The 16139-nt window shown below is 55.0% G+C and overlaps 7 protein-coding genes across 7 annotated transcripts; 4 read left to right on the forward strand and 3 right to left on the reverse strand.

Moving 5' to 3' along the window:
* Positions 1-4189: 4189 nt before the first annotated feature.
* Positions 4190-4567, forward strand: BGZ61DRAFT_490392 (ribosomal protein S30; the record flags this gene model as incomplete). The annotated part of the gene is made up of 4 exons (XM_046250330.1): positions 4190-4223; positions 4282-4307; positions 4375-4479; positions 4541-4567. 4 exons carry the CDS (start codon positions 4190-4192, stop codon positions 4565-4567), a joined length of 192 nt encoding a protein of 63 aa, XP_046109216.1.
* A 548-nt stretch (positions 4568-5115) lies between these two features.
* On the forward strand, positions 5116-6254 carry BGZ61DRAFT_124561 (uncharacterized protein). The gene is made up of 3 exons (XM_046237071.1): positions 5116-5532; positions 5640-6018; positions 6069-6254. The coding sequence occupies exons 1-2, from the start codon at positions 5284-5286 to the stop codon at positions 5874-5876; spliced, it is 486 nt and encodes a 161-aa protein (XP_046109217.1). The 5' UTR covers positions 5116-5283; the 3' UTR covers positions 5877-6018; positions 6069-6254.
* A 301-nt stretch (positions 6255-6555) lies between these two features.
* BGZ61DRAFT_342271 (glycoside hydrolase superfamily) lies at positions 6556-9440 on the reverse strand (the record flags this gene model as incomplete). The annotated part of the gene is made up of 7 exons (XM_046239491.1): positions 6556-6604; positions 6655-7145; positions 7198-8500; positions 8551-8770; positions 8822-9080; positions 9129-9254; positions 9303-9440. 7 exons carry the CDS (start codon positions 9438-9440, stop codon positions 6556-6558), a joined length of 2586 nt encoding a protein of 861 aa, XP_046109218.1.
* Positions 9441-10523: 1083 nt separating this feature from the next.
* On the forward strand, positions 10524-11296 carry BGZ61DRAFT_124564 (uncharacterized protein). Its single transcript, XM_046237072.1, has one exon. The coding sequence runs from the start codon at positions 10771-10773 to the stop codon at positions 11218-11220; it is 450 nt and encodes a 149-aa protein (XP_046109219.1). The 5' UTR covers positions 10524-10770; the 3' UTR covers positions 11221-11296.
* Positions 11297-11729: 433 nt separating this feature from the next.
* On the forward strand, positions 11730-13293 carry BGZ61DRAFT_124617 (uncharacterized protein). The gene is made up of 3 exons (XM_046237074.1): positions 11730-12252; positions 12571-12845; positions 12892-13293. The coding sequence occupies exons 1-3, from the start codon at positions 11889-11891 to the stop codon at positions 12955-12957; spliced, it is 705 nt and encodes a 234-aa protein (XP_046109220.1). The 5' UTR covers positions 11730-11888; the 3' UTR covers positions 12958-13293.
* A 208-nt stretch (positions 13294-13501) lies between these two features.
* Positions 13502-14483, reverse strand: BGZ61DRAFT_527779 (uncharacterized protein; the record flags this gene model as incomplete). The annotated part of the gene is made up of 3 exons (XM_046253161.1): positions 13502-13592; positions 13645-14292; positions 14350-14483. The coding sequence occupies 3 exons, from the start codon at positions 14481-14483 to the stop codon at positions 13502-13504; spliced, it is 873 nt and encodes a 290-aa protein (XP_046109221.1).
* On the reverse strand, positions 14392-15545 carry BGZ61DRAFT_124599 (uncharacterized protein). The gene has a single exon (XM_046237073.1). The coding sequence runs from the start codon at positions 15366-15368 to the stop codon at positions 14679-14681; it is 690 nt and encodes a 229-aa protein (XP_046109222.1). The 5' UTR covers positions 15369-15545; the 3' UTR covers positions 14392-14678.
* Positions 15546-16139: the final 594 nt, after the last annotated feature.

Raw genomic sequence — 16139 nt, forward strand, 5'->3', positions numbered from 1 at the left:
AGCTTCTTAGAGCAATGCCGAGATGATCCGCAATCGAGCTACCAACCAGGTGCTTATGACCACCCGAGAGGCATGCGAAAATGCAGCGAATCTTTTGGGCCGCGTTTCACGTGTGGGAAGAGTTGCTGCAGACAGCCGCGACTGCGCGGGAGGGATTGCAGGCGGGAGAGTGCTTGTATAAATGCGTAACGCGGTTGGCGGGCGAGTGTGGGCGTGTTATTGTTTAGTTGCTCCAAATGCGGCGGTCCATTCGAGGAGCTGGTGGTGGGCTATCGTCTGGATGTAGCTATTCGCTTTGGGTTCTCTTCTCATAGTCCTCTTTCGTTTCCGTCGTCTTGGTGGTCCTGCTCAAAGTGAGGACACACGAAACGAGACAGAAAAGCGAGAGGCGGCGTGAGGCGAGTGATCAACGAACGGCAGACACAGTGATTCGCTGACAAAAAGAAGCGGTGGACGAGAACTGAAGGGGAGGCGAGGGTAGAAAACAGGCCGAGTAAATAGGCCCAATCGCGTGATGGGGGAGGGAAACTGGTGATACGACAACACTGCTGCAAGGCACAGTCAAGCAGGGCCGGGCAGGACAGATCAGAGGACGAGGCGGAGAATGGGTTTCCTCGCAAACAAGTTGTTGGGCGAGGGACGGAGAAATGGGAGAAAGGGCGGCACCCAGGATTAAGCCTGCTGGGGGTTGAGGAGCAGATGGAGGTGACCTGTTACTAATGCTCATTTCCTCATGTCTGCTGAGACTCTTTGTCCCCTTGCTTCTTGATTCATAGCTAGATCCATGATCCCGATGGCCTTTATTTTTGCATGGCGCCCGCTAAATCCCCGCCAAGCTGAGCAGCGGTGCTCCCGGCATGCGGGATGCGGGATGCGGCCCCTTCCACCATCAGCAGACGGTGCGGTTGGATAGGTCGCCTACAGGGGCTTACAGCACATGTTCTAGCGGACCTAGGCCCTATATACGGACCTCGTACCCCCACCAGCCCTAATTTTCCGGCCGACTAACAGGCTCAACAGCCGCATGCTGCGAGCCCCGCGCGCCTTCATGGGGTGATTGATGGATTGATGCCAGGCTTCGCTTCGAGCACGTTCAAGAACTTGGCCTGCATCCGGCCACCGCAAAGCTAGAGATGGAGCTAGGGCTGAAGAGCAGCTGTTGAGAGCTGGAGGTTGGCCGCCACTGCTCAGAGGCTTAATCGGCCGAGTGAATACGAACTGGCAAGGTGGGCACTAGGCGCCAGTGTGGCTGACTCAGGATCCACAGCGATTGGGTGTTGCACCGTGTTGGGCGGCATGCCCAGCGGCGGGCCACCCATCCTCAGCGCACCTCAGCGCCAATGGCACCATCTCCACGGCGGGCTGCAGTGGTCCATGAGACTTGCAGGGGACTGCACAGTGGAGGAGGCTGGCCCCACGATGCCCGGCATGCCGCAGTCCCAGATATAGTCTTCAGACTAGGGTCGACCTCCAAAAATAGCACTGCCGTCGTCTATCTTGGGATTGTTCTGGATTCCTGGGGATCCTTGGTATCAGTACGATATTTACGCGGATGCGCCGGTGGAATGCCATGCTTCCAACTCCTGGTGCTTGTTCCCATTCCCGAGCATTTGGGACATGGCCCTGTCTCTCCCAGTTGATGAGCGACCATAAGCAGACGAGAGTAAGCGAGCGAGTAAGTCCAAGACGCTCTGTGGTGGATGAGAATGACACCATCTCATGTGCAGACGACACAGCGGGTAGGCTTATGGAGGTGGCAATTGCAAACGAACGTTGGATGGATGGCACCTCCGGGTCCGAGAAGTGGCTGCACTGGCGCTTCTAGGCCACCGGAGTTCGGTTCTCGGAATGCATCCGAACTAGACGTCTCCAGCTGCTTGAGGCTGGAAAACGAACCGCATCCCAACAAGACGGCACGAGGTGAATGGCCAGCATCCTACAGAGTGTACATGATAGGGTGCGGATCAACCCCAGTCATGCGACATGTGCTTCGTCCAGTCTAGCAAACCCTGTTTCTGCTTGCGCTTCAAATAAACCCTCCTCACCTGAAAAGCGAGACCTTGGCAGGACCATCTAGCTGCAGCATGCAGAGCTGCAGGGCGATGCGAGGTAGTTCAAAGTGGTGAGGCGTGGTGTTGTGCTGTTCGTGTTACCACGGACTAGTCCAATCCTGGGGGCGGGCCGTGCATGAAAGAAGCCCAGAGCTTTTTCGCTGATGCGGTGTGGGTGGTGGTCCTGCAGCTCTGGAAGAAGCCCGCTGATGACGATGACGATGGCGATGACGCCAGTACCCCATCAATCACAGGGCAAATTCATCTGGCACGTCTATCGCAATTCCCACCACATCATATCAGACAGAGTTCTGCAGTTGTCATGCCCGCAAGCGACTTCCCGCAAGCGGAGGTCGTATTCTTCGTCGGAAGTTCAGGCCAGAAATGGAGCAACGCCAGACTGGCACCGACCCAGGACAAGCCGGGAGGTCGGCAAACGGTGCCTGATCCTGCGATGCAGCACGTCGTGATCGGCGCTGGGCCGGTGGGGGGTTGATGTCCTGTCTGCGCGAACCTCCGTATCGGCTCGTATTTTTTCGTCGGCGGCAAACGGTGACTGCTGAACCCTGCTCGTTCAGGCTCTAATCGGGATAGACGACACTTGCCCCTCCGTCTCCCCTCGTTCAGCGCTCGTTTGGGGTGGGCTGCTCCTCGTAAAGGCTCGCCAACATGCGCTCGGCTCGCATGTCGTCTATGTAACTCCCCAAACCGGCGAATGCCCTCCCCAAGTTAGAATCAGTCCCACCTGAAGAGTCTTTGACATGACGTTAGTTGCGAAGCATGGGTGGTTAGCCTGAATGCAGGGCTAGCCGATTTGAACCCCTCCACACACCACTAGTGGCTTATTTACGGCAGTCCTACCCTAAACCTCGCCGAACAGTTCCGCAGTCGACAGTGCAGAGTTGCTTTGGATGACTGCTTCTTGAATGTGCTGCGTGATAAACGTGCTCATGAAATGATTTTTACGTGGGTGGCTGAACATATACTACCATTGATGCTTGTCTCGAGGCATGTGGTGGTGTCTTGTTCCAATTTGTTAGTCGTTAGTTCAGTACATAAATCCAAAATGCCATCACATGCATCTCATTGCCTAGACTACACAGTCAAAGATTAAAATGACATTGCAATGCGCCATCACACGTCTCCAAGTCGAATATACGAGCTGTATCCATGAAAAAACCGTACAGGTCCAGAATACAACTTGTGCTCAAGCTACCTCATGTTCCTGCAGCGACTTTCCCCAGGATTCCTAGGAGGCGCGTTACAGTGGCTTGCATGATCTCGTCCTATCTGTGAGTTACATTCACTAGGGCTCTTGCAGTCCGAGCGGCGGTTCGTAGAGCAAAGGACCTCAACATTTGACGGTTGTCGCTACACATCGCCAACAAGACGGAGGAGTCGACGGTTGGGGATACAGAGTCCCTCCCCACCAAGGAGCGACCTACAATTCTGTGTGTAAAATATCCATCTGTCTGCTATGACCATTCATAATCCGGGGTATCTGGGGACTATCTCTTCAAGTTTCAGTTCAACTTGACATAGGGCTACATGAGCTCGGGCTCCAGGCATAAGGTCGTCATGCTGAGCTGAGGCGCGATGTAACCATTCTTCAAGATTGCAATCCCATCCCCAGCACAATGACAATCCAAAGAGGTGGTGACCGTGACCAAAATGCCGCACCTAAGTTCAATTTATGGCCAACTTGATGAACTTCTACAAGACTGCAACTTGATCTCAGCTGATCAAGTGGGTGATGCTCACACCTCAAGTCACCCACCTCCACAACACCATCTTTGTGTATCTTCATGTTTGTTGAAAATGGCGGTGGAGCAATTAGAAACCAACCTAGACGCATTCATCTACCAGCCTGGGAAATTGGCCTTCCAATTTGCATCAGCACAGCTTCATTCACGTCCAGATCGCAGCATTCTGAGGGTCGAAGCGGAAGCGGGGCGATTTGATTACCTAAGGCAGGTCTGTGGCAAGGTCGGGGCCATTTTATCCGGCAGGGCATCGTGTCCCCGCTCACGTGATGGTCGCCTCCCGCTGAGCACACAACCTTTGCCAAATTCCCCAAAAATCTTTGGTGCGCCTCCGTCGTCGATTCATCATCCACATCACCAACTCAATCAATCACCATGGGTAAAGTTCACGGATCTCTCGCCCGTGCCGGTATGTTGACCTTCCTTTTCGTGATACCCGTTGTTCATCATTGCTGACATTTCCACAGGCAAGGTCAAGTCTCAGACCCCTAAAGTACGATTCCTCGATCCCATCCCATCCCGTCCCGACGATCACGATGACTGACCATCCCGCCCTACAGGTTGAGGCCCAGGAGAAGGCCAAGGTCCCCAAGGGCCGTGCTCTCAAGCGCCTCAAGTACACCCGACGATTCGTCAACGTCACCCTGACCGGTGGCAAGCGGAAGGTGAGCAGAACGCTTCGCGTTGCGATTTCGGGAGGAACGGGAGTGCTGACTCCGTCAACAGATGAACCCCAACCCCGGCGCTGCCTAAACGACTGGTTTTGCTATGTGAGGAAAAGCGGTACTGGGAGGTTTGCGAAACCGTTCACCGATGGATACTTCAATCAGCAATGGGAAGATGGACTAGTCGGGTCACTTGATAGGCTGAGCATCCTCGACAGAACGAGAGATGTGAAGAAGCACTACGGCTCTACGGCGTCTGGTGTCGGTTGTCAATACAACACACATTTGTTCGCACCTTTTGAGACGCGCTCCACGGCGCGGTCCCATGTGATTACTACCTGGAAGTTCTTGACGAAGCCTAATCCTAAGGAGACCAAGCTGGGAGTGATGAAGCAGCTGTTGGCGCAGTGGGCGCCAGGCTCTGTGATGCTTGGGAACATCGTAGACCTGTTTCTTGGCCCCGCCATCACGGCGAGTGACTCACGCCGGCGAGCCCAGGGTCAGGCTTAAGATGACGCCGTGTCAGACGATGAAATTACTGAAGACACGCCTCCCCGGCAATTACCTCGAACAAGCCGTCAACGACGGATAAACTATTGATAGCGTAGCTACGATCTCTTCAATAATCCTTAACGAGATACCTGACGTAGGACGAGTTGAGGCTGCTCCAATGGAAGAATCACGTGATATGAATTATTGACCTTCAGCGACGCCTCTTCCGCCCGTGAAGAGCCTCATCTCACCGCGACCACGCCTCCACGACTTCGAACCCCTTAACCCCTCCCCCCGACCGTACCCTTCACAATGGCCGACGTAGAGATGGATGTCGACGTCGAGGTCGACAATGCGTCACCCCCTCCCCCCGTGCGCAACGAGGGCGACATGCAAACGCACAGCAAGGCTACCGCCGTGCGCTCCATCGAGGGCTGGATCATCGTTGTGACAAACGTCCACGAGGAGGCCGACGAGGAGGCTCTTCAAGACATGTTTGGCGAGTTTGGAGAGATCAAGAACATGCACCTTAACCTGGACCGCCGGAGTGGTTACGTCAAGGTAAGGATGACGGAAGCGCCCTGACTGTCCCCGCGACTTGAACTTCGACCGACATGGACACCTATTTCTCGACGAAGGCACATCGCTGACCATGCACTCTGCTATAGGGCTATGCGTTGATCGAGTACACCACCCTCGAGGAGGCCCGCGCCGCTATCGACGGCGCCCACGACACTAAGCTGCTCGAGCAGTCCGTCCAAGTCGACTTCGCCTTCGTGCGCCCCCCGCCGGGAGGCAAGGGCGGGCGCGGCGGCCGTGGTGCCGGTGGCCGCAGGGGAGGACGCAGCCGCAGCCGCAGCCCCGAGGCCAAGGCGCGCGAGGAGCCTGCCGAGGAGCGCGAGTGAAGCGAGAGCAGGGACGCGCTGGTTCAGGACACAACACATGCTGTGATGCGGCACGGGAGGAGATGAAAAAAAGTAAAAAGTATAAGAGGGGATTGCCGATGTGGTCGCGAACACGTCGGCATGTCTAATCTCATTCTACGAGGTATGTCGGCCCATACAGGCTCGTTCGGGGCGTATCTAACAGAGGAATAGACCAAATCAAAATATACACCCTTATGGCCACACAATTGGCAGTCTCTCAACGACCGAGATGAGCTGTCGACGCGCCTACGATGGGGAAATAATACTTAGACCTGGCCACGCGCTTTCTGAGTATTCTGGTACACGTCTTGCTTGGGTCTTCCGGGGCAAGATCGGTATCGTGACAATCAATGTTAAACTGGGAGCACGGCGCTAGAGGCGATCTTGAACGTCGGGTGTTTCACTGATCAAATTTGTCGGACTGAAAGACTAGAGTTCAAGCTACCTCAATTCACATGTTGCCCTCTAATATGACGACGCATATTCGTTCCGGCCAAGAATGGTATTTCATCTCGAGGCCTACTTGGGCCTCGGTCATCAACGTCGATAAAAGAGTGACATGAATCAAAAACATCACATCCACCCAACCCTTGTGACTGCTGTCAATGCATCGCACAGCCGCATAATGGCTCATTCCGTTTGTTACGCTTCGTACTCTTCAAAACACCCAGGTAAACGACTCCTTCACTTGGAATTTCGTCGTTCGTCTGCGCTGATTAGTATTGCTGCCAAGGAGTTGCTTGATATCAGTCCGTACCTTATATCTGCGCTCGAGGCTCCAATGAGGACCTGGAAAGCGCCCTCTTCAGCGATCCACCCAGGAATCGCCTCATCATAGTACCCCACCGCATACTTGTCCAGGTCGATGGTAATGTGTCTCGTCTCGTCCGCCTCGAGGAACACCTTCTCAAAGGCCACGAGCTCCTTCTCCGGCCGCGGCAGGCGGCTCTTCTCGTCGCGGACGTAGACCTGGACGATTTCGGCGCCGGCGCGAGACCCGACGTTTGAAATGGCGAGCGTGATCTTGATGCTCCCATCCGCGGTGAGCGTGCGCGATGAGACCTCCGGACGGCCGTACTCAAACGTCGTGTAGGAGAGGCCGTGGCCGAAGGGGAACAGCGGCGTGATCTTGGCGTGGTCGTAGTGCTTGTACCCGACGTACAGGCCCTCGCCGTACAGTACCTTCTCGTTCTCACCAGGCCATGTGTGCCATGCCGGGGTGTGCTCAATGCGTCTTGGAAACGTGGACTACGCTTCATTAGTAAGACATAACGGCGCTTGTGCCTCAGGGATAACTTACCGGAAGCTTTCCACTTGGGCTCTCAATGCCGAAAATGACATCGGCCAAGGCATTGCCCGCCTCCTGACCCTGATACCATCCCTGAATGATGACGGGAACCTGATCAACCCAGGGCATATGAACCGGACTGCCGGACTGGTTGACGACAATGGTACGGGGGTTGGCTTTTACGACGGCTTCAATAAGACGGTCCTGAGTCCCGTCAACGGGGAGGTCCATGGTTTGACGGTCGTAGCCCTCTGACTCCCACTCAGCATCAACTCCAACAATGACCACAGCCACGTCTGCAGCCTGGGCAGTTTCGACAGCTTCCTGGATGTAGTCGACTTGGTCCTGCTCCTTGAATCCAATACGACAGCCACCGTACTTGTGCGTGATTCCGAACTGCTTCTGCTTCGAAAGCGGGCGCAGCTCGTTTGTCATTTCAACCTTGAGCTCCACCGGTTTGGAAGCCTCCATGTCGACATCAACAAGATAGTCTATCGAGCCATCAAACATGGCCTCTCCCTCCTCAGTCCACTCCCAGAGATCAAGGACCGGCTTTCCATCGACGTAGAGCTTTCCGGGGCCGACGCTCATGAAGCTAACTGTGTGCTTGCCTGTTGTCGACGGGGTCAGATACGTCGTTGCGATGGCCGACCACTCGGGGCCAACCTGGCTGAGCGGTGCCGAGTCCCACAGAAAGAGGTCAGTGTTGGTCCGTCGCTGAATGACAACTGGGCTGCCCTGAAACTTGTCACCAGCGTACCAGTCGATAGTGACTCCAGGCTTTCCAGCCTTGTCAGAGCAGTACTTGGATGCAACAGGGAGCCACTTGTGAATATGGCAACCCTGAGCAAAGGTGACATCCTTCTCTGCAACCTGGCGGATACTCTCAAGAGGGATGGTGTTGTAGTACGGGTTGAGACTTGCGCTTCCACCGCCACCTGCAATAGCGCGGTTGGCGTTGGGTCCGATGACGGCGACCTTTGTGGTTTTGGGGCAGAGGGGAAGGATGCTGTCGTTGTTCTTGAGGAGCGTCAGGCCCTCATGGCCGGCTGTTCGGATAAGCTTCCTGGTTTCCTCCCGGTCGTCCATGCGCTCAGGCACCTCTGGTGACATGTCGCCTCCTTTGAGACGCTCAACTAGTGTAAGGACGTTTTCAGTAGCCTGGTCTATGTCATCCATACTGATTTCTCCTTCATTCGCGGCGGCGATGAGTTTATCAAGCCGCCATTTCGAGGAGAAGGGGAATTCAATGTCGCATCCAGCCTGAACAGATTCCACAGTCGAGTTGGTGCCACCCCAATCGGACACAACAGTGCTGTAGCAAGTCAGTGAGAGCAGCTGTCAGTCAAGAAGGGAGATGCTAACCCGTCATAGCCCCACTCTCCACGCAGAATATCTTTCAGAGTATGCTTGTTCATGTCGCAGTGCACACCATTCAAGAGATTGTACGAGCACATGAGAGCCCAGGGATTTGCTTCCCGAATAGCAATCTCGAATGGTCGAAGATATAGCTCGCGAAGTGTTCGTTGAGTCATGAGCGAATCTATTGTGAGCCTATGCGTTTCTTGCTCATTGCCGACGAAATCTGCGTCTTGTTCAGTATACCAGAATATCTCAAAGCCCGAAATCAACTTACGCTTGATAGTCGCAGCCACTCCTTTATCCTGAAGCCCCTTGATATATTGTGCAGCCAGTTTACCCGTCAGAAGCGGGTCTTCGGAGAAGGACTCGAAGTTTCGGCCGCCAAGGGGATGTCGGTGCATGCAGACGGTGGGGGCGAGAAGCATCTCAGCCGACCTTGCTCGTGTCTCAGCAGCTAGGTGTTGCCCAACTTCGTAGAGAAGATTCTTGTTCCATGTAGCTGCCAAGGATATGCCACAAGGGAATAGTGCGGCCTGTGATATTTAGCATGACCGTCAGCTGCAAATGGGGAAAGATCCAACCTTGGTACCGCCCACAAAGATACCTCCACGAGCGCCATTTGGGCCGTCGGTGGTTTTGATGGCCGGAATACCCTTCTCAGGAATGGCCTTTGTCCTCCAAAAGTCGGCTGCGGTGAGTAAGGAAACCTGGGAGGTCAGCAGAGGTTCCTCAAAGCGATCAACTGGTCAACAGACCTTTTCCTTTAAGCTCAGGTTTGCCAATTTCTCCCTGGCTGCCAAGCGAGTGTTTTTGAGCAATTTACTCTTCTGCTGCGGGCTGCATGGCGGAGAGTATTCCGTATCAGGGGTTGAAGGGGTGTTTGAGTCGTTCATCTTGAAAGAAGAAATAACCACGTTGTCTTATAAAAGTCTTTCAACGAAATGCTTGAGTTAGTTTGGTCCCGGAACGAACTCTTCTGTATGATGTGATGTCGCTGTTGCTTTGCAACCTACCGTCTGGGCTCGTGGGGGACGGCTGACGGGGACGGCTGACAAGGAAGAATGGACACGGCGCAGGGTCACAAACCACAAATATGGAAATAGACCCAACTTGGCCTAGATTGGACGAAGTACATGCACTTCACCAGTTAGAACCTGTGTGAATGTGATAAAGGTTGCGTTGGTAGGGGGAGGCAGGTCGGAAAATGGGCGCCAAAGATGCACAGGTAATAGCGCCTAACTTATACGGGCAACCTGATTCTGAGATGCAAGTATGCGTAAATGAGAGTGGCATTTGATGCTTACCCACATCGAACCAAAGTCGTGCGTCTTTTCGAGGGGGACATAATTCTAGTAATAGTTTGGAAGGCTTCCACACTCTCAGAAGCTGGGGTGGGAGTGTGTTCCGGGGCTCCCGCCTGACGAGGTAGACAGCCTCGGGATGTCACTGCGTCTGAATTGCTGCACCCTGAAGGGGAAACGGAGGCAGCAACCTATGGGAACGGGAGGGGATAGCAACGGAGCTTCCGGAATACCGCCGGCGAGCAGACGGGGAGACAAGTGGAGATTGCAGGGGATTGACGGACGTTGGGTTAGGATGTGGGAGAAATGCAACTTCTTGCAGCGGATGGATGAGTTAGCGTGTTTCGATGCTATAACGACATCGGTCTGAACGGACCGTGTGAGCGGTAGCCAACCCCAAGCGGCCAATGCCGTACCATTTGAGGTCATCTGACATAAAGAGCACTGAAGGCAATTGCTGATGTGTGGACGTGCGGTGCAAGGAGGATAAGGCAGCAGGCATGTGGAGGGTTAGTACAAGGAGTGTGCATCGCCATGAGTTGGGCGATCAGAGGTGGCGGTCATGCAATGTTGAATGATGACCGGACCATGTTGTCCAGAGGGTTGCCACGTTGCACAGCTACTGACAGGCAGCGGGGGAAGAGAGATCTCGAGGTTGGCAAAAACGACGAGATCCAATCCCAATACTGGCAAAGGACAGGAACGGCTCTGCTTGGGCGTTGAAGAGAGGAGCGTGGAGATTTTCCCCACGACGCTTTAACGGAACGCTGGAGACAGCACCGGCGGGCTGGGAATGAGGTGCAGACCCAGGGCCCTGGGTGTGATCCTTGGAGGCGGCTCGGTCCAGAACCGTAGAGGCCATGTCGCCACGGCTGATCATCCCATAATGCAGGCAGTGTAGCGTAGCGTACCGAGGACGCAGATGCGAGGTCTGGGATGCGAAGGATGCGATTACTGGGTGCCAAGTGGCCGACCGGGGGCAGCCAACAATCCGACAGCAGTCATCCATTTCGCACCAGTCATTTCACACCAGACAGGCGATGCGCAGCGGCAGTGCAGCCGTAAAACAAGGTGTGCGGTGCTTCGGGCCGGGATTCCTTTGGCTCGGCGGCGCGACCGGGACGAGCGAGAGCCGCACATCCGCTATCCCCAGGTCGAGCCATGGATGGAGATGGAGTCGGCGACCATGATAAACGGCTTCGGCCCCACGTTCCTGGGAGATAGATCAACAACTGATAACAATTATGCGTATACGAATGATGCTGCTCTTCCCCTCGGCAGTATCCAGCATGGCTTGACAGAAACCGGGCGTTTGTCCCGGCTAGAGCTGATGGCCGAGATCTTTGTCGGGCCGCGCGGATTGTTGGTGTAACTCTGGACGAAACAGACTCACGCCAAGGTTTTGGTGTTGGAGCTTTGAAGGTCCCGGGTAGGCGGGCAATCTTTGTGTAGGTAGGTAACCCAATCAAGAAAGACCCATTTCCGTTCCTGACCAAGATCCTTCCTTCCCAAGGCGACGAGAATTGTTTCATTCCTGGTGCCTCACTGCTCAGGCGCCGAATCAGGTCAGTAGGCTGAGCACCAAGGAATTAAAAAAACATTCCGCCCCGAAACATTTTGTTGCAAATGCACACACCTCTCTGCGACTCCATCACCAACCATGTGCACTGCGTCATGGCTCTCTACCGTCGGCCGGTTCGCGATCTCAGCGACCGACCTAGTGCCACGACGATGGCCACCGAGATCCGCCGTTCCAGGTCGGCAATCAACAACCATGGGCTTTAGTCGCCCGGTTGCGTCTAAAAACCTTCATCCGTGACTCTAGTCTTTGCATCGACACTTCACCTCTCGAGACAGACGGACGCAAAGCATCGGCGCAGTGCATCGCAATCGCCCGCTCCAGATCTTATTCCCCGAACCCCCCTGCGTCATCCACACGCCGTATTCCCTCGTGCTTCGCGCGCCACGTCTCAGATCAATCACGGCGCAGCTGCGTCGGCCGCTTAGTGGCGCATTTTGCTCACCTTGGGGCGCTCAGCCATGCATCCCCGGGTCCGCTCCCGTTCCAATTCGGCAATCTCGCTCGACGAGCTCGACTCGCAGTCGCATTCTCGTGTCAATCGCTCTTCATCTAGTAGCGGAAGCTATGGACCGTCGTCCCAAGACCAGGACCAGGGCCAGGACCGAGGATTTGACGACGATGAACACGAGCACGAGAATGAGCTTGAGCCTGTTCCTTCAGAGCCATGTGGAGCAGGGACCGCCGGCACGGCGGGCTCTGAATCCGGCGCCCGATCCGAGACGCCGCCGCCTTGGGGAAAGAGGCCTATCTCGCGCCTGGCCAGCGCCTGGGGATCCCATGTTAGCTGCGAAGTTGACTTTGCCGCCGCCCGCGATCATCTAGGTACACGATTCCCTCTTCCTCTCATCTCTGCTATTTTCACATGCTCCCTCATCTTTCATATTTGTTTGGCTTAGCTGGACAATAATCTTCCCGCCAAGTGGCAACCCGGATCAGAATCGGAGGACCTTCCTCCTTACCCATTTGCATACTTCATTATTGTGGCTCCCGAACCATCTTCCCCATGTCTTAATGGCTTCTTTTATATGTCCTCGATATGGCACTCGCAACTTGTACCTCCGAGTTGCCCCCTGCATCCGTGGCATGTCATCGATGTAGTTGATGATCCCATCCGTTACTGACCTGGAGACTGCACTGTAGCGCTTGAGCGAACCTTTCTTGGTTATCTGAGGACCTCAATGATGATGTCTATGCTCGGTACCGCGATCGCTCAGCTTTTCACACTCGCACACGACGACTTGGGCTTTGGTTACAACCGGGTAGGGAAGCCGCTAGCGTCTGCATGTTTCGCCTTTTCCATCGCGACGATACTTCTCGGAGCGGTACGCAGTTGGAGGCACCAGCACTCCATGATATCCGGGAGAGCGTTGACTGGTGGATTTGAGATTCACCTTCTTGGTATTGGGACGTGTGTGGTATGATTTCCCTTCTGTGCTCAATGAAACCACTCTAACGTTTTAGCTTCTTGTTATATTTTTCGGATTCATGGTCGGGATCGATGCTGTCATAGTGGTCACCGAAGACTGAGCCACTCGGGAGAGTGTCCGAGACAGTGTCGAGTCAGCAAAAAGTCTGACAAGCTCATCCTCAATGAACCGACGGAACATCTACCAGGAACGTCACGAGTGACTCGTTCCAAAGGAAGAAAAACCAGAAATCGCAAAGGGCCAAGCACTACACTAATGAATGACTGTCCAAGGTTGGGACGTGAGCACACAGTCTTGGATTGCCATATCTTAGCACCAGTGAAGCCTTTGGGTCGAGAAATGCATTGTATCAAGTGGACATCGAATCACTGTCACACACCTGGTCGGCACACGTGGTCACAATGGGCATGACTAGTGAGGAGGTGCAGAAATCCGATTCAGATTGCATCAACTCAGCACTGCACCTAGCATAAACCCGACATCCTTGACTTTACTAACATGCGCAACTTCAAGACGAGCAGCAGGCTGAAAATTCAGATCCATGATGCGAGACAGAAATGCGAATGGGATGTCACACACAAACATTCCAAATATCAACAGGCCAAAACGAATAAAAAGAATATCTAGAGGTCGACCGTCAGCCGTCATGAAGCCGTATTGCTATTCGTGTCCTTTTGATCCCTTCGCCTTTTCTTGATGAATGTTAACTTGCGCGTGGCTGGCATGCGACTGGCCCTACATGCCGGTTAACAAGCGGAAACTCCAGGTATATTAGATCAAGATATACCTTCCTCCGAGCCGCCCGAGATCGCCATCGTCTGCTTGTTCTGCATCGATTGATTCGCGATGTCGTTTGCCAGGGGGCCCAGCGTCTAGGGACAAATATGATATCCCGGAATCTGGACTAATAGGGAGTTTATTCCAAGCTGACTGGTTTGACTCGGGAATAATGCCGATTAGGGTTGTCATTCTCTCAAAGGTGTTGTTCTGAGGAGTGGTAGGCCGGGGCGAGGTGGACGTCTCATCAATGAGAGGCTCTTTACCGGGACGTGATATCGGGTGAGATTGAGAGGTCTGGTCCTCGTCAGACTTGTCGATAATTTGCCAACTCGAGCCATCAGATAGCGATTGTCCCAGCGACTTTTTGGGAGATGAAGGCTGAGATTGGGAGGCTGATTCACTTGGCGTACTAGGTGGCAATCCAACCATGCGCATTGCATGCTGATCCTCTTCCAGCAAGTATACATCCATACGGTTCGTCACAGAAGGTGTTGATGGAGTACTCGGCTCAGAGGGAAGACGCGGGCAGCCATCCTCCGGACTGACCTCGCGGGGCTCGGTCGTGAAAGTGAGTTCCTGGGGCTGAAAAAGAAGAAGAGGAGACTTGGCCGAGTCGTGTACTGCCGGGGCGAGGTCGCTCGGGGAGTCGCGATGGCTGGTGCACGGGTTAGCATCCTTGATGAGAGTTGGTGGATGCGGATGTGTCAGCTACTAGTCATTGGGAACCCAGGCTGCGTCCTCGAGGCTGATGCTGCTGCCGCGGTTGGAGGGCTCGCTGGAGCTGCTGGACCGAGGAGGTGGTGAAGGACGGGAGGAGTCAATGCCGAGAAAGCACGAATCGTCCATGGCGAAAGGATAGGACAAAATTGTTGAGGTTGAATCAAGGATATGGGAATCAGATGCTGATTGAGTAACAGATGGGATACTGCGCACCATTGCGCCCCTGAAAAGACGTTGACCTGCAACGAGGCTCGAGCCCAACAGAGAGGAACGGGGCGTCCGACTTATATACCATGAGCAGGACAAGGCCAAATCTGCCAGCTAAGCCCGACGGCTTGGTCCAGCACACAAAGGTGACAGACGGGATGGACGGGCACGGATTGGCGCAACGGCAGACCAGGCTCCCCCAACATGTTTGCCGGCCACTCCCCTTGCTCTCCTCCTCCTCTCGCAGGAGGGAAAAGAGAAGGCAGCGCAAGCCACGCATACCGCAGGCCGCCCGGATCCCAGCCGCCCGGCCGCTGTCACCTCATCCCTGAGGCCCCGGTATGCTGGGCCGCCGCTCTTGTGCCGTCTCGGGTCTTGGCGACGCGGCCGTGGCCAATGAGACGGTGGGATGCGGTACGGGGAGGCGTCCTCGGGATGAGGCATCTGTGGTGGGCTGTGTGGGGAGCCGGTGTGCTGGTGTGAGCGCCGTCGTTTGGTCGTCATCACTGCCGGGGACAGACCCAACGACCCGTGTCCAAGGACCCATGTTGACGGGGGCCCATGGCGATGGTGACAGCACACGGCAATGGTTCGCCGGGACCCAGACCGCCGGGACACAAGGCGACGGGGTGGGTGAGGTGGTTCCGCTGTGCTGGGTCTGCGAGATGAAGTGACGGGAATATGACGGCTGGGACGGGCGGGCGAGTCTTTGTTGCGCGTTGAAATTATCCAAGACATTTGCTCGAGTCTAGGCGCGCTCAGCTGCGGCCGGTCGACGCCAGACGCAGGTCGTCGTCGTATCATGGGCTCGCCAGGCCGCGCAGAAGAGCGACGAGCGACAGCCAAGACGCCCAGTGCCCGGTCTGGACGCTGCCATCGTCAGTTCGGTGCGCTGCGACGGACTGCTTGTCTCTCATCTACGCCCCGCCGGACTTAACGGTTCTGATGACTACTGTATGTGGTTCGCATTCTCTCGTTTTTCTCACACCCATGCGGAACAGCCATGGGTCTAACTTAGCGAGTTCCCCCTCCCAGGCAAGACAAACCCGGGCTCGAATCACGACTCGCATCACGATGATCGGTGTTAGCATCGGTACCCCCGACCAGAAATAGGAGCGCTTGGCCCTAGTTTCGACTACGTACAGTATGTCCGAAGGCCATGCACACACAGGACACGCACGAGCTCCGCAGCAAGAGGCAACTTCATAGGTGGGCAGCAGTGCGCGCGACCCCCCTGCGTTGGCGACATGGAACCTTTTTGAACATGCATATCTCATTTCGGCCGGGGTTGCTTTTAAGGCTGCCGGCCCCCAAGGGTTCTTCTAGGGGCGGCAGCGGGTCGATGGTTTCCGGGGCCGCGACCCGGAGCCGTGTCGCTGGGAATTTTTCCATTTGCATTTCGATCTGCATTTGAATCTAGGATGGGAGAGATGGATGGGTGGGTGGATGGGTGGGAAGCGTGGAATGACGGGTGGCATGGAATGACTGGTCGGCGGGTGAGTGTTGAGATATGATATGATGGTAATGTCATGTTTTCCCATCTGCCTGTCTGTATGTCTGAGATGCTGTCCCTCG

This window comes from Ilyonectria robusta (assembly GCF_021365365.1).
Source record: "Ilyonectria robusta strain PMI_751 chromosome Unknown BGZ61scaffold_3, whole genome shotgun sequence".
In the NCBI taxonomy this organism is placed as follows: domain Eukaryota; kingdom Fungi; phylum Ascomycota; class Sordariomycetes; order Hypocreales; family Nectriaceae; genus Ilyonectria; species Ilyonectria robusta.

What these genes read in the sequence shown, in the direction of transcription:
- BGZ61DRAFT_124561 (XM_046237071.1), top strand. Translation starts at nt 5,284, where the DNA reads ATGGCCGACGTAGAGATGGATGTCGACGTCGAGGTCGACAATGCGTCA. An exon ending in GCCGGAGTGGTTACGTCAAG is followed by an intron (nt 5,533 to 5,639) that starts GTAAGGATGACG and finishes ACTCTGCTATAG; the next exon opens with GGCTATGCGTTGATCGAGTA.
- BGZ61DRAFT_124564 (XM_046237072.1), top strand. Translation starts at nt 10,771, where the DNA reads ATGCGAGGTCTGGGATGCGAAGGATGCGATTACTGGGTGCCAAGTGGC.
- BGZ61DRAFT_124599 (XM_046237073.1), bottom strand. Translation starts at nt 15,368, where the DNA reads ATGATACGACGACGACCTGCGTCTGGCGTCGACCGGCCGCAGCTGAGC.
- BGZ61DRAFT_124617 (XM_046237074.1), top strand. Translation starts at nt 11,889, where the DNA reads ATGCATCCCCGGGTCCGCTCCCGTTCCAATTCGGCAATCTCGCTCGAC. An exon ending in CGCCGCCCGCGATCATCTAG is followed by an intron (nt 12,253 to 12,570) that starts GTACACGATTCC and finishes ACTGCACTGTAG; the next exon opens with CGCTTGAGCGAACCTTTCTT. An exon ending in TTGGTATTGGGACGTGTGTG is followed by an intron (nt 12,846 to 12,891) that starts GTATGATTTCCC and finishes CTAACGTTTTAG; the next exon opens with CTTCTTGTTATATTTTTCGG.